General features: G+C 37.0%; 1 protein-coding gene across 3 annotated transcripts in view; it reads right to left on the bottom strand.

Moving 5' to 3' along the window:
- Window positions 1-23,812, bottom strand: part of TRAPPC9 (trafficking protein particle complex subunit 9) — a 441,084-nt gene that overhangs the window by 220,339 nt on the left and 196,933 nt on the right. For all 3 annotated transcript variants that reach the window (XM_068155470.1, XM_068155472.1, XM_068155471.1), the window contains 2 exons: window positions 20,267-20,420; window positions 11,377-11,467 (listed from right to left, as the gene is read on the bottom strand). In XM_068155470.1, the coding sequence (XP_068011571.1) occupies window positions 11,377-11,467; window positions 20,267-20,420 (245 nt within the window). The remainder of the gene's footprint in view (window positions 1-11,376; window positions 11,468-20,266; window positions 20,421-23,812) is intronic.

The following is a 23,812-nucleotide window of genomic DNA, read 5'->3' as shown; positions in this document are numbered from 1 at the left end:
AAGTAACAATTTGTGGTGACTTGACCTTGGCCAGTTGCCAGATGACCACTCAGCTCCTCACTTATTCCACCTCTGTAACAGATGAGGGGGAGAAAATGGAATAAAAGAGATGATAGGTCAAGATAAAGACAAGGAGATTGCTTACTTAGCAAAGTAAGTAAAAAATTAAAACATCTTCCCACTCCTTTTACAGTCCTACCTTCACCCCTTCACTCTTGATCCCTTTAGCACCTTCAACACTCCTCCTTCTCTGACTTTGCAGTGCTTCTGCTGCTGCTCCTTCCTTGGCTTCCTCCCACTCTGCTGCCTTCGGCCCTTTCTGAAACTCAGTTTCCCTACAGTTCCTCCAGCTTGGCTAAGGGGCTCATTTGTGCCCTGCAGTGGGGCCATTGGAGTCTGGCACAGGGCAGCCCCGGCCTCTCCTCACAGAGACAATACCTGGGCATGGACACCCCACACATTCTGATTTCCAGGATCTGGTGTATGCTTGTGGCAAACCCCACAAGCATTGTGCAATGCAAACTAAACTAAACTTGCAGCTCATCCGTGGTTCTGGGCCTCTGAACAACTATTGAATTTCCATCTAGCAACACCAGAGGATATTACAAGAAATGTGTCTTTTATTCTACTTTCTTGAGGACAGTACAAGTCATATGGATAGACAAATGTCATTGTCACTCAGAATACAAGCCTAGATAATAGGAAAAAATAGCTGTAATACATCTGACCACTCAGTGAGTGAGCTGCAGACATCAATCCAATTCCTACTAGACAGCCACACAGGTGCAGGGCTCACAGATATAAATGGGCTGTTTCCTCAGCATCAGGGGAAACGACAGCAAGAAGGAGCCTTTCCTTCAGAAAATATCTTTTATAGCAACAACATCAGCACAGCCATGGGAATGTCATAGACCTGGCAAATACAACACCATTACAGCTATTCCTTACTACTGGCTAAAAAGGACTTCTAGTGATGATAAAAGTGAATAAATCACACAGAATTCCACATCAATTTGAAATGTTACAGATGCTTCTTCACAAGATGACATGACCCTTTGACAAAAAACAAGGCCTGATACTACATTACTACATGGTGTCAAGTACCTGAAAATTGAAATTTATCAAATTAACTTCTGAAAGTTTTGGCAGTTTCATTATTTTGTATTTACTCAGGGTGACTTCATTATAATCCACCTTAAACATTCAAGATGCTGCTATGTTAGAGAAACAGTAGCAACCAACCACAGTGTTGTAGCCAGATACCAACAAAATTCATACTGGTCTTAACATATACATTTTTAAATGAGCCAGTTTTAATAGCATGGATTTACTCTATCATTGCCACTTTCAAACTAATGTTTGTGAGAGAGGCAATGTTGACTTCAACAGCCTACATCAGATTCTGTGAAATATTCAGTATGATTTTGGTGACTGATAAAAGGACAACAGAGAGTCTTGAAAATGAAAACACAGATTTACTTTATTAAGGCAGAGTTCATTAAGGATCTGTGTCAGGAACAAGGATACTGAAGATCTCATCTTGTCATCCAGATCTATGAAAACAAAAAGCCAGCCTACTTTACGACACAAAGGCCACATTGTTGGGTAGGCAATAAAAAAAACCCCTATACTACCAATGTGATTTGATAGGGGCTGAATTAATGAGGTAGGAATTATAAAAATTGAGTTATCTTTATTTTTTCCTGAAAACCCCGCCCCCAAATTAGGTATAAGAACTTACTAAACTATTTACAGGTTCTATTCAGTCACAAATTCTACCAGAATGCTTATGGGTGACTTTAGTACAATTTAGAGAATTCAGAAAATGGAAAAGGCTAAGCCACAAAATAGCTTCACCCCACTTATTTTCAGAGGCAAACCAGGAACCTTAGGGAAAGCCGATGAGAACACCAGGTTGTGCTCACAAGGATGGACCAGGAATTTGGCATCAGTCCCTAGGTCTCTCGTCAGTGGCAGGCTCCAGGAACTGCAGGTTTTATAATCCAATTTGAGGATAATGCAGCAGGATTCAAAGGAAAAGGACCCACCAGAATCAAAGTGTCCATAGACGCGGCTGCTACAAGGCAAACTTGTGAGCAGCAGCACTGCAAGTAAGCCACAGGTTTCACGGCAGGCAGGGTCACTCCATGGCAGGCAGGGAGCAGGACCTCAGGCAGGCAGGGTCCGGGGAGAAGCCAGCTCTGAGCAAAGCAAGCAAGATGAAGGCAGGAGCCAGAGAAGGAGGGCGAGAGCGAGGGCAGGAGATGGAGCAAGATGATGGCGGGAGCCAGAGCAGGATGATGGCAAGAGCCCCGATCGCTTTCCGGCGACTATTTAAGGCACTTCTAGACAGAGTGCAAAAATAAAAGCCACACTACTTTTTCTAATGTATCCATAGATAATCATAACACTATTACAGTGAATTTCTGCTTAATAAGGAAATATACTTGTGGCAATGCCAGCGACGAGCAGTGTGAGCAATCTGGCAGTGCAGACCTAGAGCCTGACATGGTGGTAGGCCATTCTCGGCATAAATGCAGAACCAGCTAGCAGTGTAGCAAATCAGTGCTGTGCCTGCAGCATGTAACTACAACAGGACACTGGTAGCTATAAACACAGAAAGTTATCTTGGAACAACAGGACATGCACCTGCATCGACAAACCTTGCGAGTCGTTAGTAGTTGGACCCATAATCTGGAATAGTGCGATGTGTGGTCACTCATAGGGAACCAATGAAGATATGCCAACAAGGCTCTCCGAGTTTATATAAGTTGTAGAAGTTCCCCTGATACGCACTTCTACCTTTCCTTTCCCTTCTTCTTCTTTGCTTTACTTTACTGTGCTACACTCGCACTATAGGCCTACAATACTGGAACAATAAAGGAACAATACTCGATCATATTGGTCAGCCGTATTGACTCCGATCTCCATCCCATTATATACCAAATAAAAAAATCCCAGTTCAATACTGTTTATGCAGTATCAATAAGCACAGAATCAGAGCTCAGGAAGGGTTTTCTGCTTGACTGGCTTTCTTTGTAGAATTACATTAATCAATGGTTCAAATCAACCCAATTACATTAAATTCTTTCTGGCCTAAAATTGTACAACCTTTCTCTTAAAAATAATTTAAACAAAATATTATGATTGCAATGGTCTGGGATACAAAATAAAAACCAAAGTTCTAATTCTGCCACTGTGCCAACAAAGGAGGAATATGTTCAGAAGTATCACAAAATTGAAAAAAAGAAAAAAAAAAATAATCTCATGATAAGAAGTTGAAAATTAGCTTCCAATTTTGAGAGAGTGACTTGAGAAGAGTACATGAAAGAGATAACTTCAGTCAAAGCTTATGTTTCCTCATACAAATCTGTCTGTTCTGTGCTTGCACTGCTGAAGTTTTGACAATTGGAAGTTACTAATTTCAGTATTACATGGCTTACTGAGTTGGATTTACGTCCTTTACAGTCATTAATTCACTTCTGCTTCCTTGATGAAATAAGGGACTACTTCAGAAGCAGCGCTGAAAATTAAACCAACTTCCCTCTCCTCAAAACATCTGTTTGGTGGAGAATTTCTAGTGCTGATAAGTCACCCTGGCCTTAACTGATGAGTCAAGATATATGGGGGTGGGGAGACAACACGTGCAAGTACTTGGAAATTTTGTTTTGTTATTTTTTTATTTTTTTTAAAGGAACCCTTTCCCGTTAATTTGATTAAATTTAAACTTTGCACTTCTGCTGAGAATATCTAATGGTCCAGTCAAATGATATGCTTTAGCAGCAAAAAAGAGTCTGATCCAAACTACCAAGTAATCAGTGAAAAACTGCTTTCATTTACAACATCCGTGGCCTTCAGTTCCAAGCATACACATTCATTTTTCAGGTGAAGTAAAACAAAAGCTGAAAATGTCAGAAGCCAGATAAGGAAAGCTCAGCATACGCATCCTGGAATAAGGCCACTCTTCCTGCTTACCTGTTGAACCCATCCCTCCACTACATCCAGTATATTTTCCATTTCTCATTCTCTACATATTTAACTATACAATTCATTGAACTGCTGGGCAACTAAAATCCTGCCGGATCAAAGCATCTTTCTTGCCTCTCTTTTTAATACACACATCTTGCCATCTTTTTTCCTTTTTCCTTTTTTTATTATCTGTCCACAAGCTGAATCATATTTTAATATATTTTTTCATTCAAATGCTATCTTCTGTGTCCATCAAAGTTATAGAAATCTCTCTCTCTCTGCAGATTCAGGGATACATTTCACCAGCTGCGATACAAGGCAGGTTTTTGTCTTTTTGGTCTTATTTTTTACAATTATCTTCACAGCTCTTTTTGCAGGTGTAACCCATTCTCATAATCATCTCCATAGATTTTCATTTCTTAATGTAGAAGTTCAACTAATCTATTACTCAATTTACTTCTGACAATACCTAGGAAATAAAGTACCTGGAGGAACAGCATAATGATTTATCATCATTATGATGTTCCTCAATCATCAGTTACGGCTTAACTGAAACACTGTAAGAAATACTGCTCTAAAGAAGTAAACTATGTACAGCTTTTTTCCTTCTTCTTTTTTTTTTTTAAAAAAAAAAGAAAAAAAAAGGCAATGGTTTTGCAAGTGGAATACTGAAAACACAGTCACTCACTCAAATATAACAATATGCATTAGCACCATGTGTCAGAATCAAGCTTGAATCAGTTAATTTCCTGCTACCACAATGTCTTGTGTCTTTTCGTACCTGATGTAAACAACTTTCTTTTTGGTACTTTCCTCTCCACCAGTATTTCTGCTGCAAGATGGTGGTGAAAACCTTAATGGCCTTTAAAAGATCTAGACTGCATTTACTAACAGTCAAAGTAGTGAACGTAGAACTCATCTGCCAGATTCATTCAACTTTTGAGAACTGATCCAATCAGTATAGCATCTCTGTAACACAAAGAACAGTAAGTCCTTATTCCTAGATCTCCTCCAAAACTTTACTTTTTCCTGCTATAGTTTGATCTGAGCTCTTCTATAAGAAGTTGCCCATGGGAGGTTTCATCAGAGACCTAGCCAAAAATCATATACACCTTTCTTCACAGCAGAATTACATTGGTAGCTCAGAGTAACACTTAATCAAATCCTTCCCTAACACGTAATCTTCTTACGCTTGTAAGAAGAGCAAGGTCATAGCTAAAATTTGTGTATCACATTGGGTGCCACAAATTAAAGGTTGCACCTATGGGAAGGAGCAGATGACTCTAAACTGACCAACAAGGGATTCCATTCCATATACATCTTATTTGGTATAATGCTGAGGGATTACAAGGGTCAAGCTTTCTTTCTTAATTGCTAGCATCCAAGGAGGACTCTGCCTGTTCTGACTTCGAGCCCAATCCATGCATTCCTGAATTCAGTTTCAGAATCCAGCCCCTGAATCCAGCTCTGGTCTGCCTCAGTGCCTACCCAGGGCATCAGCAATGATGGTGATGTAACTGCCATCAGAGGGGTTGGATACAATATTGATTCTTTGGTATATATTTCATTTTATTATTATTGTTTCATTAAAACTCTTTTTGTTTCTTTTCCAGTCTGTAAGTCTTTCATTATTCCCTTTCTCCCTTTGGAAAGGCAGAAGGCTTAATAGAAAGCATCTGTCATTCATCTAGTGGCTGGTTGTCCTAGCCCTAACACTTGACAGAGGCTTCTGACAAACACCTGTAGTGACATGACAAGGGCAAAAATTTTAAAATGAAAGATGCGACTTTATAATGTCCCTTCCAACCCAAACCATTGTATGATTCAGTGCAGCCCTTATGGCAAGGTGCTGGTGCTTCTCCTTCAGTCATCAGCATATTTCATCAGTTTATTCCTGCTCCTTATAACTGTTTTCCTTTTTTTTTTTTCCCTAGCAAAAATCACTAACGATTCAGACCAAGTAAAGTTTTCCTCAACCAACACTTGAACAATTCTATTAATATTTATCACTCCATTTTCCCTCCTGCTTCCTCTCACTGCTTTGTTAGAAACACTGGACCTGTGGCTTTAGCTCTCAGCTTTGCCAGGAAGTAACTCATAGGAAGTAACCAGTGACACTCCACCCAACCTGTCTCAAGCTATCTGTCTTCACATAAGAGGTTTTGTAAATTTATTTTCACTTTAAGGTGCCCTCTTTATTCATAGCATCTTTTCTTTGAAATGACTACTGTCCAGGTAAGCTTGAAATAATTTCTCTAAATGTTTCTCCTTTAAGTTTAGGGTAACCAAGGCTTCATTAGGAATTAGAAACAACAGCTGATTTTAAAAATATCACACAATAGCATGTTTTGACATGCAAGAACATTCTTCATGTGCCAGATGCCCTAGTTTTATCAAGTTAGTCCATTTTTTCAATTTACTACCCTAGTCCCCTAACACTTCCCAGTAACTAAAGCATGTTGCTTGTTTCACATTGCCAAAATATCCTACAAAACAGCCCGCACACAAGCTGTTAAGATATGAAAGTCTTCCCACCTCTTTTGTATCTTAAAAATATAAATGAAAAACCTGAAGATTTTTCTAAATGGATGAGAAAGGTTGGCCACCTAGTAAAATGCATTTACAACCAGACTGTTTCTCCATTTCAGCTCTCCTACAAATCAGACACTGATTCTCCACCATACAGACATCTTAGGCTTGAGATTTTCTGTCAAATGTTTGGTTTCATCTTTCCAATGATGATAATGGCCAGACTACTGCAATTCCAAAATAGAAATAATTACAGGATAGTTTAGTTTGATGAATAACAAACTGAATGGCAGACCTTTATACACTCTGCTAATTTCTCCATATTTCCAGGCTTGTATCTATACTATCTTCATCCTCCTGTGGAAGACCTGTGGAGGGTGTTGATTATTAGAAGAGAAAATAAACCAACTTCCTTACTGTTCCTATTAAGATTGTTCAAGAACAATACTGTAGGACTGACTCCACTAGAGCAAAACTGTTATAAATTATCATGTCTGCAGAGATTGGGCTCTTTTTAACTAGGTCCTTTGGGACAATAAGCTGTCAGGGTGTTAAGATGGTATCCAAAACAGACTTAGAAATGTATCACTTCCTCATCTACCCACTGACAGATACTTTAAAATATTTTCCTCTGTATTTAGAAAGCAGTGATTTGACAGTGCTGCAATTCCTAAGAGGTAAGCACATAAATTGTGGAAAGAATTAATCATGGTTTAAGGTCAGACTGCACAATACAAAATAAAATGGGTGAGTAGGTTTAAGTAATTAATTTTAAGATCCATGAAATGCATAAACAGACAGAGTTGGTTCTCATTTGGTGCTCTCTAAAACATAAAACAAATTATCAAGATAATTTATTTTAAAAGTAATAATTCCCTAAGGTGCTTTGTGAAATGCAACCAGGTAAAACTTCCAAACAAGCTGTCCAGAACTACATGCTCCTAAACCACTTCAAAATACTTTTCAATCTGCCTCTCCTATCGATTCCAACTGCCTGTGAAGGACAACTGAAACCACCTTCAATTCCGGTGGGTTGCTTTTTTTGCAACACATCCACACAATGCAGGTAGACATAGAATTTGTTGTGACCTCACAAGAAAATGTCTAGCATTCTCTAAGTAAACAATTAAGACTTTAGTTACTAACCATCACTTTTCTTAATTATGTCCTGAACAGCATTCAGTAGCAGTGTTGTTGGTTTTCCCTTTAATCACATACTGCAAAATTAAATGCATTGCATTGTGAAAAGATTTCCATGATCAATTTAAACTGTCTTGAAATTCGTATTTATTACAAAGTAAGAAGTGATGAATGAATGAAAAAGAGTGAATGAAAAAAAAACTATGAATGAAAGCAAAAAGCTCATTCTGGACTTTTCCCTCAGTAAAGTTTGACAAACATATGTTTCTTAGAGTATTACTGCAAATACAAGCATTAGAGTTCATATATAAACACTGATTTTCAGTTATTCACTTAGTTTCTACACAGAGACAAAAGTATTTCCCTGATATATTAATACATTTAGGTGTCTAAATTCTAAATTCCTAGATCAAATTTCTCTAATAAATCCTCACTCACACATATGAGAATCATCAGGAAAAGATGTCTTTACCTTGTGGGCTCAGGCAGTGAAGGAAGTTAAGTTCATTTTGCTTTATGTAGGAGAATTTCAAATAAGGTTCTGTTGTGAAATGTGTGTGCAGCATGTAAAGTGTTAGAAACCTCTCACTTAAGAGGGGCTCCTCATTTGAATGTAGAAATGTCCTGAATCCAGCCCATTCCGAGTTCAACCAACAGTTTATTTCAAACTCAGCCTATTTCAAGTTCGGTAACAACATTTTGTGCATAGTATTTGTAGCTATGATAATTTTGCTGTGAAACGTAGATGTGTGCCATCAAACTGATAAGTATTCAGTTTCAGAATTGTGCTTGCTTGTGAAACTTAGGAACATAAATCAAACAAAGATTGAAAAAATGTCGCACAGCCAGCAGCTACAAATGCCTCCAACTGATAATTTTCAAATCTAACTGTGGAACTCACACAACATATGACTTTGAAGAGTCTTGGTTCTCCTCATTAAACTTTGCAGGCTATATTTTCTTGATTGGATGATATTAATATATTCACCTTAAAACCACATCTACTCCTACATTCGGTTTGTTGCCCAGCAGTAAAAAGAAAATACGTCATAAATTTTAGAGTACACTGAAGTTGGTGGAGTTGAACAAGATTATGTTTTTCAATTCTGTGTGACTTACTAACCAGCCTAACAGACAACTTCATTTTATAGAGATGTCCTAAATCTTAACAGCTATTTTAAAAACATATTAAGCACTCTCATTTTAGCCTTTGATGTATTTTCTTTTTTATGATTCCTCATGTTTCAAATACTTTCCTCTTCCCCAGTCATTTAATTATATGAAATCACAACCAAGAGTGTTCACTATGAGACTTTCTTTTTTACTTTGACAGCCTTCAGAGCTAACTTCTTACCCTCACACCGAAAGTCCAATATCACACCAAAAGTCCAATATCACCAACTTTTAATTTGACTCTTTGTCTTGCCTTTAATAATAGTAAAAAAAAAAAAGGACAGGACTGTCAAATTTACATGAAAAATTATTTCAATATGCCTTTATGCTTTTAGAACTATAATATTAACTCTAATATGAATTAAACATGCCAAATTTAAAAGGAATTTTGAAGTCCAGCTTTTATAAATTTGAACAGGCGCCAGTCATTTTTTTAATCAAAACCATGTTAAATATTCATTCATGTTTCACTGTGAGCACTTAAAATAAAGTAAACCCTCCAATGTAGCCATCAATATAGCAAAAGCCTTGAATTTTACTGCATAATGCTAAAGCAAGTTTTCAGCCAATATATACAAAAAATATATTGCAGTGATAGCCAGTAGCAACAGGCTCATATTAAAACACAAGTTATTCCTAACACACAGAGAAGTAAAACTCAAAGCAAAGAAAGGCTGTGACTACAAAGAGTGTGATGAGTAAGAGAAAAAAAGCCCTGGCTGATACTCCAATATTACAGTATTTTAAAAGCATCTTCTTATCCATGACATCAAAATACTGAATGAGGCAGGACAAAAAAATTAAAATAAAAAAGTATTTATGTGTAAGCAGTATTTTTTTGCCACCAAAACTGTCCAAAAGAAAATACCACTTATAACTTACAGTAAACCAAGTTATTTGGTATCTCACAGATTCTCCCTTTCCCTCCTTTATTTAACATAGAATTGCTAACATGTAGGCCGCAATCCACCAAGAGCTTGTGCTTCAAAGGATTTTGCAGTTATGAGGCAGGGAATATCATAGAGTTTTGGGTGGTGTTTATATATTCTGAAAACTAAAGTAACAGGGATTCTTCAACAGAAACAAACACCAGTCTGAGAAATTACCAGCTCCACAGGGAATCAGATTGAGTTGTGTATCAGTGCTAAATTCACGGCTTTCAGCTACGGCACCAAAGTACCGATAGATATCAGCATCTAGGCAGAAATACCAGATGCAATCATACAACTCTAAAAGCTTCTTTTAATAAGAAAATAGTGGGATTTGCACAAAATGAAAATTAAAGAAGAAAACCAAGGAAACAGGAAAAAAAAACAAAACACCTGTTTTAATCCTTAGACAATCTCCCATGTAAAAGTGACAAGGAAAACACTTTAAACACAGACTCCAGTTTAGAAACCTAAGGTCAATACCACTCTGCAGAACTGAGATGACTCTCAAGTGATTTGTCTGAGTTCACATCAAGAATCTGACACAAAACACTTGTTTTACTGATTAGGACCAGGGCAATCATAGACAAAACCTGTCATACAAGCAAGTGCTAGTAAATCCTTAAATCCTCTGAAGAACAGAAGCCAGGTAAGTATGATTTCAGAGATATGTCAAACACATTTACAACAAAAAACATTGAACCATTATCAGTTTTAATCTTCTCCTCTATAACAAAGTGCATACAAGTTTTAACATACAGTTGAGGATGGTCCACAAGCTTATAAAACCCCAAGCATTTAAAGGGATCACAAATACTAGAGTTTGGGGCTGTTTTAGTTTTAACAGTTGACATGGGTAACAGTGGTGGTTCCTTGTTCCTTAAAATTAGTCCTCTCAAATTGTTTAAAATAGAAAGTACAGAACTAAGTCTACGTTATAAGCTGAAGCTTTGAAACCAATTTTCTGATAAGCTGGGGACTTTTTCTGAAACTTTTAACTGATATAGATGTGTAGGGGATAAAACATACCACGTACAAAAGCCTTTGAACAAGCCTTCTTAAAAACCTCAGACAGAAGGCACATTATTACAATTCTTCAAAATCAAATTAATTCAGTTATTTCACTGTAGAAATATCATTCTAAGTATAAAATCATTAGAAAGCATTCTTCCCCACTATGCAGAGTACCAACTTTTTCTACTCCCAAAACATCAGTACTACAAATGTCTAGACCATGATAAGAAATATAACTCAAAGTGTATTACAATTCCATAACAAAATACTTTAGAGGAATTACTTTAAAAACACACACAGTCAAGCAAAGGGGAAAATGTAAGCAGCAGCCACCTCTCCTACACACAACTAGGACTGCAAATTACAGGGAAAAGTGCATACTCAGGTTTCATGCTTACTACTATTGAACAGTGACACTGAAAATAAAATAGGCATAAAATAGGCATCAATTTTATATTTATCTACAGCTAAATAAGATATCTAATGGAAAATAAAAATCCTGGCAAATTGTCCTGTATCACAGATTATCAGAAAATGAAAATATTACCATTCTCATGCTGCTAAAAATTGCAACTCAGTATGTCCTCTAAAAAGATCATCAATAGATTTTGATACTACTCACCCCACTGGAGAGGAGCCAACTGTAGATGCTCCAGGACCAGCTGATTAAGAACACCTTCCACACTTGCTTCCCCTTCACGCTTCAAGGAAGGGTAAATTGGAATTAAGGAAAATTTTGTTTCAAAGAGAGCATGTAGTATGTACCATTTTCATTATTGCAAATCAAAACTGTCAGCTAAAGATTCATTACAGGTTAATGCCACATTTGGTTTATTAAGGCATGAATTAGCTAACAATAATAATTACAGTGGTTGCTATAAAAAATAATTCCACTGAGTGTTAAATATAAAGATGCAAAGGTAAAATGTACCTGAACCATAGCAATACGCAAGGGGGTGAAAAAAGCCTGGAAGCTGTAAAAATGCAGAACCTGTAATTATGTCAGGCAGGATCAGAACTCAAAATGACAAATTAACACAATCTGAAAAATAAAAAAAAAGTGGGTGTGGGGGGGAGAAGGATAACATTTAAGGCAATACAAAACAGAACAAAGGGGAACTAGGATAGGTTTGAATATTGGCTTGGTGCCACTTGTGTGGAATTGCAGGGATGTTAGACAATGCAGAGACAGTGTTGTGTTGTTATCAAGGGCAAACACTATACCAGAATCACATAGAGACATAGCATGCAAGCTGCCCTTTCTATTCACTCTTGCGTGAGCTCAGGAACAAGCTCAGACTGAAAGGAGAAAAAGTTAGGAAGTTCTTACACTAAGGACAGGGAAGCACTGAAGTTAACTGTTGGGAAAAGCAGAAGCAGGCACATCTTCTGACTGATAATGTTCTCATCTGTGTAATTTAACAAAAAATTAACAAGTACTGCAGATAACTAATTTCTATCATAAGACACAATTTTGCAAGCTCTCCAAAAGATTTGTGTCTTGAAATCTCAGATCAAAATGAGATCTATCAATGAGTGACTGAAACTCAAGAGCTCAAAAAGATGATAGAGAAAATCAATACATTATGTAGAATTCTTGCAATATTTTTGTTAATAGTCTCATTACAACCACAAAAATGGCTTAAATACTTTATTTTTTCCTAAAAGGACTCCAGATGAAGAATTCATAAACCCAAGAGAGTCTGTAAATGCCATTAAAGAAAAGCACCTACTTTGAAAATTGAAGGCAGCAGAATATCACCTCACAAAACATCACTTCTGAAAAGAAAGACCCAAGACAGCAGCAAAACAGAATAATTTCCATAAACTAAACTATAGGATGGAGAATACATAATTTAGATTACTTCATAGAAACAGCAGATAAATAGTCTGCTATCACATCTTTAATGTTATGAATATGAGAGAAAACACTAATAAAAAGGCACTATTTAAAATAAGTTTTTAAAGAGAGTGGCTGCCATTAACTGTAATGCTAAGCTAACTTAACTGCAATTTACTTGCAGCTGGCTCACAGTGGTGCCCTGGAATATTACAATTTTTTACTGCTCAAAGCTCCATGGAAAGCTTAATGTCTCAGACACCATTACAAAATGACTATAAAATAGGTGATTCTCCATACTTTATCACTGGTAAATGCTATCAAAGCAAGCAGACCCACAGATTCACATGGCTCTACAGAGGGATCTGGAGTGGCTGGGTTGATGGACTAGGGATAATTGTATGAGATTCAACAAGGCCAAGTCCAAAGTCCTGCACTTGGGTCACAACAACCCTGTGTAACACTACAGGGTGGCTGGAAAGCTGCCTGCAAATGCAAAAAACTATTTAGGAAATTCATCACATTAGAGATGAAAAGCAACCCAAAGAAAATGTCAGAGGCAAATGAGTGGAAGCCTATTTTCTAAGGCAAGTCTTTAGAAGCCACTGAAAGCAAAGCTGTTGGAACAGAGGTTGCCAATACACTCTCTCATTCTTAGCTCAATGTCAAACTTTAGAAAAGACAAAAGTGTGAGATCCAGAATTTAGGATTCGCTAAAAAAAATTGCACAGATAAACAGAAGTACACACTGGCACAGTTAAGCCTGACCTGGTAGAATGTATGTGCTCAAACAAACCTCCAAACATTTTGCTGAAATCTCACTCATGGTTACAGACCTGCTCTTCTGTAGGAGTCAAGATTGTTAAATGCCTCTGCTGACCCAGGTCTCATTTTCAACATTCACAACTTTGTTATTAACAACACATGCATCAGCCAGGCCTGAAAAAGTTGAGTTCCAGATTCCAGCACAACCGTTCATATTTGGCAGTTCAAAATACTTTCATTTGCACAATCAAATGACTTTCAACAAGGGCCTCAGAGCCAATCAGCCACCAGATGCTGTCAAAAAAAAACCCATAAAACCCCAACTCTAATTTTTCAAAGCAGACACCTTTATTTCATATTTCTTTAGCAACAGACCATATATTTTCATATTGAAAACCTGAATGACAGTCAAATGAACTAGTTATTTCCCCAAGGCAAACTCTGGGGGTTATATACTATCTTGATTGTCTAATGCGTAGCCGGGCACCCACAGTTATAGCACAGCATGTTACCTAAAACCTAGTGCTTAAAAATACAACACACTTTAAAAATGGTTTCTATCCTCAAGTTACTCACCTATTTTCTTTTTGCTATGCCACGTTCTGTATCTCGCATCCTTCTAAACAGATCCATTTGCAACAACATATTTCTCAGCTCTTTCACATGTAAATACAGGTGGAAGTGTGTACACAGTCATAAATTAGCAAATGTTCATAAATAAGAATTATACAAATAAAACCCAAATTTACATGATTAATGACCATAGTCTGCTTATAGCTGCAGACTTACTCATATTTTATATGACTTGATTATTATTGTAGGACTTTATTATTCAAACTAATTACATGCAGCTATTGAGGTTTTAAAGTAATAGTTACTTTTCTAAACAATTGTTGATGCTAAGAAGCTACATGGAAATGTAAAACTGCATCCAACTAAAGTACTTCTAAGGAGACCTTTACTGATGTGCGAAAGTTCTACAACATGCTATACTCTCATATCCAAAGAGTCGTAATTATGATCAAGATGAAGTCATCAAAAGCTGAATAGACAATCAGAAAATTTCAATAACAGTTATCAGTGGCTTGCTGTCAAGCACAGACAGCATATCAGATGAGATGACTCAAGGCTCTGTCTAATACATGCTCATTTCAAAATTCTGCCTGACTACTTAGATGACAAAATATAAAAATATTCAAAAATGCATGTATTTGGAGATGTCAGTCCTCAGAATCCTAATAAATACATGGAACTTAGGAAGATTACTTTACATGGAATTTAATGAAGAGAAGTCCCAAGTATCACCCTGTTGTAGTGGGAAACAGACAATCAAGATGATTGGTAATCAGGCTTCAACTTTATTGTTCGAAAACACAGCTTACATAGTATATTCAGCAGCTAAATATGCACACGTGTCATTATTCTATTAGCTATTAGTCCAGGGTTACATCATATTATCCAACCTACTTGCGGTTAGGCCTACGTGCAACTCCACAACCTCCTTTCTCAGTAGGTCTTTGTTTCACATATACTTTGTATCACATACTACTATCTTATAAGTAACTATTACACATGGTGCTATCTTGTGAGAAACTGCAAGCACAGTCACAGGGCTGTGGTGACCTTGCTACATCAGCTAAGCTGTGAGCAGTAAACAGCAAGATGGAGTATGGCCTATACACTCTGATCCAACAGCTGTTCCATAGCACCATGTCCCTGCAATTCAAGCCATTCCTCAACATCACCCTGTAAAAAAATCAACAAATCTATAAATGGCAGTTGGGAAAAATTATTCACTCCCTTTTGCTGGGACACGTGTTAAAAAAATCATTCATACATTGGGCCCTTTTAAAAGTAGTCAAGATTATTTCTCAGAGGAAGCACCATATCTGAAATACAGCAGGTGCAGCTTATTCAGTGACAAACCTCACCTGAAGCAGTGCTTCCAACTCAGGATTCCACAAATTTAGAAAGACACAGCAACACTGCAGAACAACATCAACAATACCACTGAAAGAAAACGCGCTTTGAAAAAAGGTTGGCAATTCGGTTTGAATATGGAAAAGAAAAATGTGAGGAAGGGGCACACAGAATTCAATTCCAAAGACATAAGGAAACACTGCAAATGGAACAGGCTTCATATAAATCACAGAACTTCATGCTGAAGTAAGAAAACAAAAAAAAGTCTAAGTACTAGAAATTTAAAAATGGAACATGCTATTTAAGGTGAGACTGGAAGTCTCCATATTTTAAAAGCTGTTAGGGCTGGGTTTCTGCTATTTTCAAGAATATGACTACAAAATGTTATAGTCTCATTTCCCTGAAATAGCAATTCTTTCACAGTACATTAGAATTATTTTTTTTCTAGGTGTAATCAAACCTGGGGAGAGCAGGAGACAGTGGTAGAAAAAGCAGTTTAGTTCTCAATAGTCTTTCCCTGGCCCACCCCACTGTGTGGCTGCACAAATCACAGTGTAATTTACATTGAAAGGTAATTTTGGAGTCACTGTCCAAGCCTGTGCTCAAAGCATGGAAAATATTGAAACTGCATCAGATTGTTCAAGGCTTCATCCAGAATTTTTCAGTATCTTTAGAGACAATTTTACAGCACTTTGGACAGCCTGTTCCACTACTTGAGCACTCTCACTGTGAAAAAGGAATTTTCCTAGTACCTAACTGGAATCTACCTGGCTGCAACTTGTTACAGTCACTTTGTGATATACCTTGCTTGAAGAATGAGATGTGTATTGTTGACTGCTGCAACCCCTAGACTTTGAGAAGATTGCCCCTGGAGGTCCATCAGCTCTTCTGGACTGCTCTGTCCCTCTGGGCAGCCTCCTGTGCAACGCAGGACATGGTACGCAGCCTTGTTAAACCTCATACAATTGACCTTGGCCCATCAATCCAGCCTGCCCAGGTCCTTCTACAGAGCCTTTCTACCATCAAGCAGATCAGTATTCCAACCCAGTTTGGTGTCATCCACAAACTTACTGAAGGTGCACTGAATACCTTCACCCAGATCACTGATAAAAATATTAAACAAGACTGGCTCCAAAACTGAGCCCTGGGGACCACCACCAATTATCAGCCACTAACTGGATTTAACTCCATTCACCACTACTATTTGGGCTTGGTCATCCAGCCAGTTCTTAACCCAGTGATGTGTCCACCCATCCAACCAACAAGCAGTCAGTTTCTCCAGGATGATGCTGTGGGAGATGGTGTCAAACACTTTACTATAGCCCAGGTAAACAACATCCACAGCTTTTCCCTCACCCACTAAGTTGGTCACCTTGTTATAGAAGGAGATGAGATTCATCAATCTGGACCTACCTTTCATGAACTCCCACTGACTAAGCCTGATCTACACATGCTGCACAACAGCACTCAGGATTAAATGCTTCATGACCATCCCTGGCATTGAGGTCAGACTGGCAGGTTCCTCAGGTCCTCCTTCCAGCCCTTCTTGTAGACAGGCATCACTGGAGATTTGCCAGTCTCCAGTCACCTGGGACTTCCCCACTTAGCCAGGACTGATGGAAAATGATGGAAAGCGGCTTGGAGAGCACTTCTGTGAACTCCCTCAGTACCTTTGGGTGTACGCTATCTGGCTTCATAGACTTGTGTATGTCTAAGTGGTGCACCAGGTCACTACCCATCTCATCTTGGATTATGTGGGCTTCATTCTGCACCCCATCCCTATCTTACAAGGTAGAGATGGGTATCCAGAGAATAGCTGGTCTGACTAGTAAAGACAGAGGCAAAGAAGCTGTTTCCTCAGCCTCACCACTACGTTCCCCCCTGCATGCAATAAAGGACAGAGATCCTCCTTAGTCACTCTTTTGTGGCTAATGTATTTGTAGACGTATTTCCTGTTCTCTTTAACAGCTGAAGCCAAATTAATTTCCATTTGGGTTTTGGCCCTTCCAATTTTCTCCCTGAACAACCTCAGAACTTCGTAGTCCTCTCAAGTGGACTGCCCCATAAACTCCTTTTCTCCCTCAAGTTCAGCCAGGCTGGCCTTCTTCCCTGCTGACTCATCTTTCGGCACAGAAATTCTGAAAATATTTGAATTTCTTAAGTCAATGCAGATGGCACAAATCAATGGAATACTCTGAAGAGTAATAACCTATGATGGGCCTAACACAGAGCATGTGAAGATTATGAAGAGAAGTTTTGCTTGCCCTTCACCTTCTAAATGGGGAATATGAAGTTTCTTAAGATTTTGAAGATGGTCTTTTTACTGATATCTTACAGCACTCAGCAACACAGACAGAACTTTAGATACTTTAAAAGACACTTAGTGCTAATGCCTTGGTCCATGAGTTAGAATGAGCAGATGGTCCCTGAATAAAATACAAATTGTGTTTAAAAGCATTACAAAAACACAAAAACAATCACAATATATTAGTCACCTAAATGCCACATGTGCAATGTCTGTTCAAACCTTGTGTTAAAATAAAGCCCAGTCGTGAAGCTGATACCAGATTCTACCTAAGAGATGCTGAAAAGCAAGTCAGCATATTCTTAATTTAAATTATCTCAATACACTTATAATCTCAAAGGTACACTAAATTACATTATTCCCTTAATTTTTCTTAACTGAACTGGCATGGCAGTAAGCTTGCTTATAAGAAGGTCTATCTTCCTAATAATTTTAATTCTAGGTTGAATTGAATAATATGCTGCGTTGCCTTTACCTCTTGCTGTTGGCCCTCCAAAAGTATGTGAAAATATATCAAAGTTTACAATACCTTCAAAATGAAGCACTGAAAGCCTCATCACTTGAAATCTTGCATATTTTAGTGGATAAACCCATGGAAAATACTTCTGGTGCTCCTCAAGACATAAAGATACAACCTGAGATCCTCATCCTTTCTGAACTAATTTTGGTCCTCACAGGAGTTCCATACAACTTAACTTTTCACTGCATGGATTTAGGATCTGAAGTCTTTGTTTATGTCATGGTTTCACAGCACATAAACATGGTATCAACCAATACAGTAAGGATTTCAGGAATTGCAAGCTAAATGACACAGCCCTTCCCTTGTAAACAATGTAAGATTACTTAAAGTCTGAAGTGTGTTCTCTGAAATAAACAGTCTTCTTCTCATGCACATACTTAACAGGGAAAGCTTAGCTGGAGAGTCCAAAGCAGTTCACAGATGGTAGGCACCAAAAACATCATATGGTCTTACCATTTGAAAGACTTGTGCAAAAAAAAGCCTTCTCTGGTAAGAAATATAAACAAATACACCCTTTTTTATTTGCAAGTACTTTTTGTCTGTTGGCTGCATTTAGGCTGGCTTCTGCAGGACACCAAGGGTTATGCTGCTAAGCTGTCCATCCATTTCTCTGTTCATCAGTATGTCTGAAATAAACTCTGCTGACCAGTGTCAAATTGTTCTGGCAGGAGGACAGATGCCTCAGAAATTAAGTTTCTCAAGTTTAGAAGAAGTGAGAGGAGCAATGTTTTTCTACTGGCTCACATCTAAATGTTGCTATAAGAAATAAAAGAGAAAGACTGACTCTGGCTGAGACATGAGTTCTAGAAAAGAATGTATACTTTTCTTCAAGACTTCTTAAGCACACATGCAATTTGTTGCCTTCCATTAGAATAGTTTTAATTCTAGGAACAAAGACAACATTCATTACTAATCTTAAAACCACAGAAACTAATGCTTACAACAAATTTTACCGTCTGAATTCATGCACTGTTCTATTGTTTTTCTAAGGTACGCTCTTACATGTCAGCCACGACACTTTTGGTATCAACACCAGGTCTAAATACAGAACACAAAATGGATGTAAACAGTGTTGCTCAGCAACAGAAATGAATGAGGATGTATTTTTACACTCTGACAAAATTATTAACAACTATGCATTCAATTCCAGCACATGAATTCAACTATGCTATCAAAGTATATTTACATCTTTCCATAATAGACATTTTCTGAGTGAGTTCTGGTTAAATACTGACATTTTTGCATACATGAAAACCTTTCTGAAGTGTTCCTTAGGGAAACTGGATGGAACCAGGGCACAAGGAATCTCATTTATGTCTGAAGTCCTGATTTTGACTAATCTTGTGCAGCTAATTTAACAGCTACAAATGAAAAATCATTTCAGATCACTAGATAAAAGTACAATTAAAAGTATAAAAAGACATCTCTAAAGATATATCATTATTTGATTGCCACTCTTCCCTGCCACCCACTATCACATGAATTTGAAGATGATCAGAGTGAAAAAATATAGCTCTCCTGGAAGATGCCTGGGGGGGCTGTTGAAAATAATAAAAAAAGAGTATTTTTGACAAGCCAAGCACAAGATTTTTTTTGGTTCATTTTAACTTTAAACTGAATGTATTATCTTATTGATAATCATAAGCAATATTTTACTGCGTTAACAGTACCTCTGAGGATTTTATGTTTAGAATGACTAAGCTATCACACAACTCCTTTCTAAGCCTTAAAAAGACCAGGCAAGATCAGATATATTATAAAATTAGTTAACATTATTTGGAAATAAATTATACTAATATATTTTGATTTGCTCAAATGTAATCAAATGTATGAAAACCCTTGAAATTGAGATTCACATTACTACTACTACTACTACTAATCATCAATCCTAACTACACTTCCTCAGCTCCTTAAAAGTTGTGAAAAACACACAGGGTTTGTGTTTGTGACTCAGAAAAAAACCACTATAGTAAGACCTAAGCACTGTCTAAATAACATACAGCACAATAAACCTTAAAAGGTCTATAATTATGGTAAGTTTCATAGTTCTAATTAATTTTCTTTTCAGTAACACTTCCATAAAGTGTGTTGAATAATGAAATAAACTGTGTCACAGGGCATCTATTTATATATTTTTAAAGCAAGTATTTATGAAAGGATATAATTTTCCAGCAAATATCCAGCTTGCTGTTAATCTCCAGACCTCTTGCTTGTTGTCTTTCTTCTTCCAACTGCTTTGCATTAGCAAATTGTATCCCATCAACAGGGGATTCTGGGAAGCTCTCAAAATTGAACTTGTCCACTTGGATAGCCATACTGTAGCAGAGGAAAAACACAAAAACAAACCCAGGAATTTAATTCTACTAATTTTACAGATATTATTTACGCAGAAAATGCAGACCACAGTGAAACCAACCACTGCAGTATTAGTATATTTGTCTCAGTGGCGTCTGGTCTCTAACGATATATAAGCCATATGATTTATGCTACTGAAAACAGAAGTCCAAGTCTATGGAAGATGGTAAGATTTTTTTGCAAATCATCAACCAACATCTTAATGCCTTTCTGAATGGTACACAAGACATTTGTTTTGCAGTTGCAACTTGTTGACTTTATTGTAGTTCTGCAGAAGTTCATCTGCCTTCACTCTTGTTACACAAAAGCTCCTGGTATGCTTAAATTGGCAAAAAAAAAGGGCAACGAGACTGGGCCAAATGCTGATGAACAAACTATTTAAAGTAGTCAATTAATCCCAATCTGTATACAAGTGAAGCAAAATATTACATACAAAAATGTCTCTTAAATTGAACAGTAACACACTTGAAAAGCCATGTACACTTCACTGGTTTTACGAGCCAACTTCCTTTAAAATTTCCTTAAGAACTCAGGAAGGAAAGACAACCACAGTACCAGGGCCTAAATCTGGTCCTTGTCATTTTCTTTGAGAAAATACTTCCTTAAATACTTTAGGAAATACTTGCTTAATGTATCTTCATGCATTACAGGCAATATTAATTTCATTTACCACAGTACAATTCATTGATAGTAAATGGTTAACTAATTGCTTTATTAAATGTACGGTAAGGCCTAAAAGCAAATTACATTAAATATATGATGCTATAATGCATGCTAAATACTTATATGTTAAACTAGAACCACTAATCTAATACAAAAGGGAATTTAGACCAGCTCACATCACATGAAATGTGGTTATAGCAGATTTAATATACTGTGCTGCCAAAACAGCCTTAATTTCCTGAATCGTCCAAAATAGAAAAATAATTAGGGAAGAATTAAAATATATTGCTCTTGAAATGACTTTGCTCTTAAGGAAAACAGAAGACCAAGCAACAACAGCTCTGAAAACGATTTATGATGAAATGCAACTACAGTCTGAGAAGAGAGATGAGAATAGCATTTCACAAAAAGACAGGATTACTATTATTCCTTTATCTATTTTTACATATAAAGAGGGAAATATATTTTATAAACGTTGTCAAAAGGAAAACACCAGTAACAAAAGTCAGCAAGAAGAGCCTTTGAAATCTTCCCAAACCAGAAGAGGTTTTCCTATAATTAGTTCTAATTTCAGAGAATCTTGACCCTAAAAGAAACTGGGAGAAAATATATGGTAATTACTAAAGCAAGGAATAAGCTTATGAAGTTTACTGTGGAAAGATGAATTCAAATAGGCCCATCATGCTTCACTCTGAGCAGAAAAATGACGTCTGAGAAGCTTCATCATTAAAAAGTACACATACAGCACTGAAACAAAGGTGGCACAATTACTATTTCTATAGACTACTTCTGCAGAGTGCGTCTTTACTGAGGCTCACATTAAAAAATCAAAAAGGCTGAGGAATCAATCTATTTCTCTGTAAGGGGTCTTTTTTGGTTTGGCTATTTTTTTTTTCCTGCAGCAAGAGATCATTAAGATTTCTTCATTTGCATGCAAAGACCAGCAAGTGATTGGCATATATAAAAAAGCTAAAATGAGCTACAAGTCCATGACAGTAACTGCAGGAATGAAGGCAGAAATAAAGTAATGAACAACACCTAAATACAATTTGTAGAGTAGATTTCAAAAAATATCATGCCTGAAGCTATGACTAACAACATTAATTCTTACTTACATCATTAATTCTTACTGGCACCTGCAAACACAGGTTGAGTTTCCTGAATTTTGCATGGACAATGCGTGTGGAAGGCAGAGAGACATAACTGGAACATTACAACATCTTTTTTTTATGTTTCCAAGATGATTTCATCACTCTGTGGCAAATGAGCAGATGCAAACCCAGTACTTGATTTCTATTACATACACAGTACCGCTGAAATCCTCACATGAATAATCACAGTTAGTTATTTACAGTCATAGTTTGACAACAAATTATCTTAGTTTCTAAACAGTAAAAAAGATTTAGAGTCCATCTCTGAACAGACCTGTAAAACAGCTCTCATCTAATTGTTGTGCCACACATTCCTGCCTGACGATATTTAATATGTAATTGAGGGCATTCAGATTGTATTAATAGATCATGGTCTTTTTTTTGTCTTTTTAAAAATTATGTATGCATGCAAGCATTTTGTTGCACAACAGTCTAAAATAAATCCACATCAGCTCCAGGAATACAGCCTAAGTTACTCTTAACATTGGTTCATAGTATTTGAAACAACTTTTACTAAGCTCTAAAGTATTGTAAACTTTAGTAAATATAGTATCATAGTATCATTCAGGGTTGGAAGGGACCACAAGGAACATCTAGTTCCAACCCCCCTGCCATGGCTCTGTTACACAGAATATCAACTATTTTTACAGGTTTTAATTGTGTTTTTCTCTGTTGTGCATACTGTATTTAGCACGGTGACACCTCATGCCACATAAAAAGACACAAAACTACCACCAGCTACATACTTGCGAGATAGAAAGTGGCCTGAGTGAAAGAGAAATGCAGAGAGAAAAATAAAACACAACAGTATTACAAATACAGCTGCAGGCAAAAAGCAACAGAGATTAAAAAAAAAAATAATAAAAATCCAGGCTATAGCTGCACTCAGAGTAAAGAAAGATAAAATTCAACCCTAGCTCTTTTTCTTAAACATATATTACTTTTATCATCAGTATTTTGCTGCTTCTTGTGCTAAAAATATATGTATCGACTTTTGTCTCTGCATTTTTTTATCAATAATGTTGCTCCAGTATTGATTCCTAAGCCTATGGAATGTGTAGTAAACTGGAAGGCTTTACACACACACAAAAAAAAACCAAACAACCAATCAAACAAAAAATAAATAGTCTAAGCTAAATCAGTCACTCATCCTCAAAAATTTACCCCTGCACAAGCATGGCTTCTTCAATTCACTTTTAATATGAAAACTTCTGCCATCTCAAAAGATGCTTTTCAACAGTAGGGTAGTAATGAACGGACAATCAAGTCCCAAAGCCAGCTGGCTGAAGGAAAAATTATAAGCTGGACATTGGGTTACAATCACAGGGAGGCAAATGTGCTGTATCCTGAAAGGAGAAGGCAGTGAAAGGTAACCTCTCGACAATCTCCCAAATCTGTCACTGTGCTGCACATCAAAATCATGAAACTGACATGCATCTATTTTAGTTCTAAAAGTCTTTCTCCATGTATGTTACTGTATTAATCAACAGTTACAGTTAGAGCTGGACCATGCTTCACCTTCCTTTGCTGACCCTGGTA

This window comes from Melanerpes formicivorus, unplaced genomic scaffold (genome assembly GCF_026170545.1).
Source record: "Melanerpes formicivorus ecotype bairdi unplaced genomic scaffold, bMelFor1.0.p_v2 SCAF_32, whole genome shotgun sequence".
Taxonomy (NCBI): Eukaryota; Metazoa; Chordata; class Aves; order Piciformes; family Picidae; genus Melanerpes; species Melanerpes formicivorus.
The sequence above is the reverse complement of the archived record's forward strand: the minus strand, read 5'-3'. Positions and strand labels throughout refer to the sequence as shown.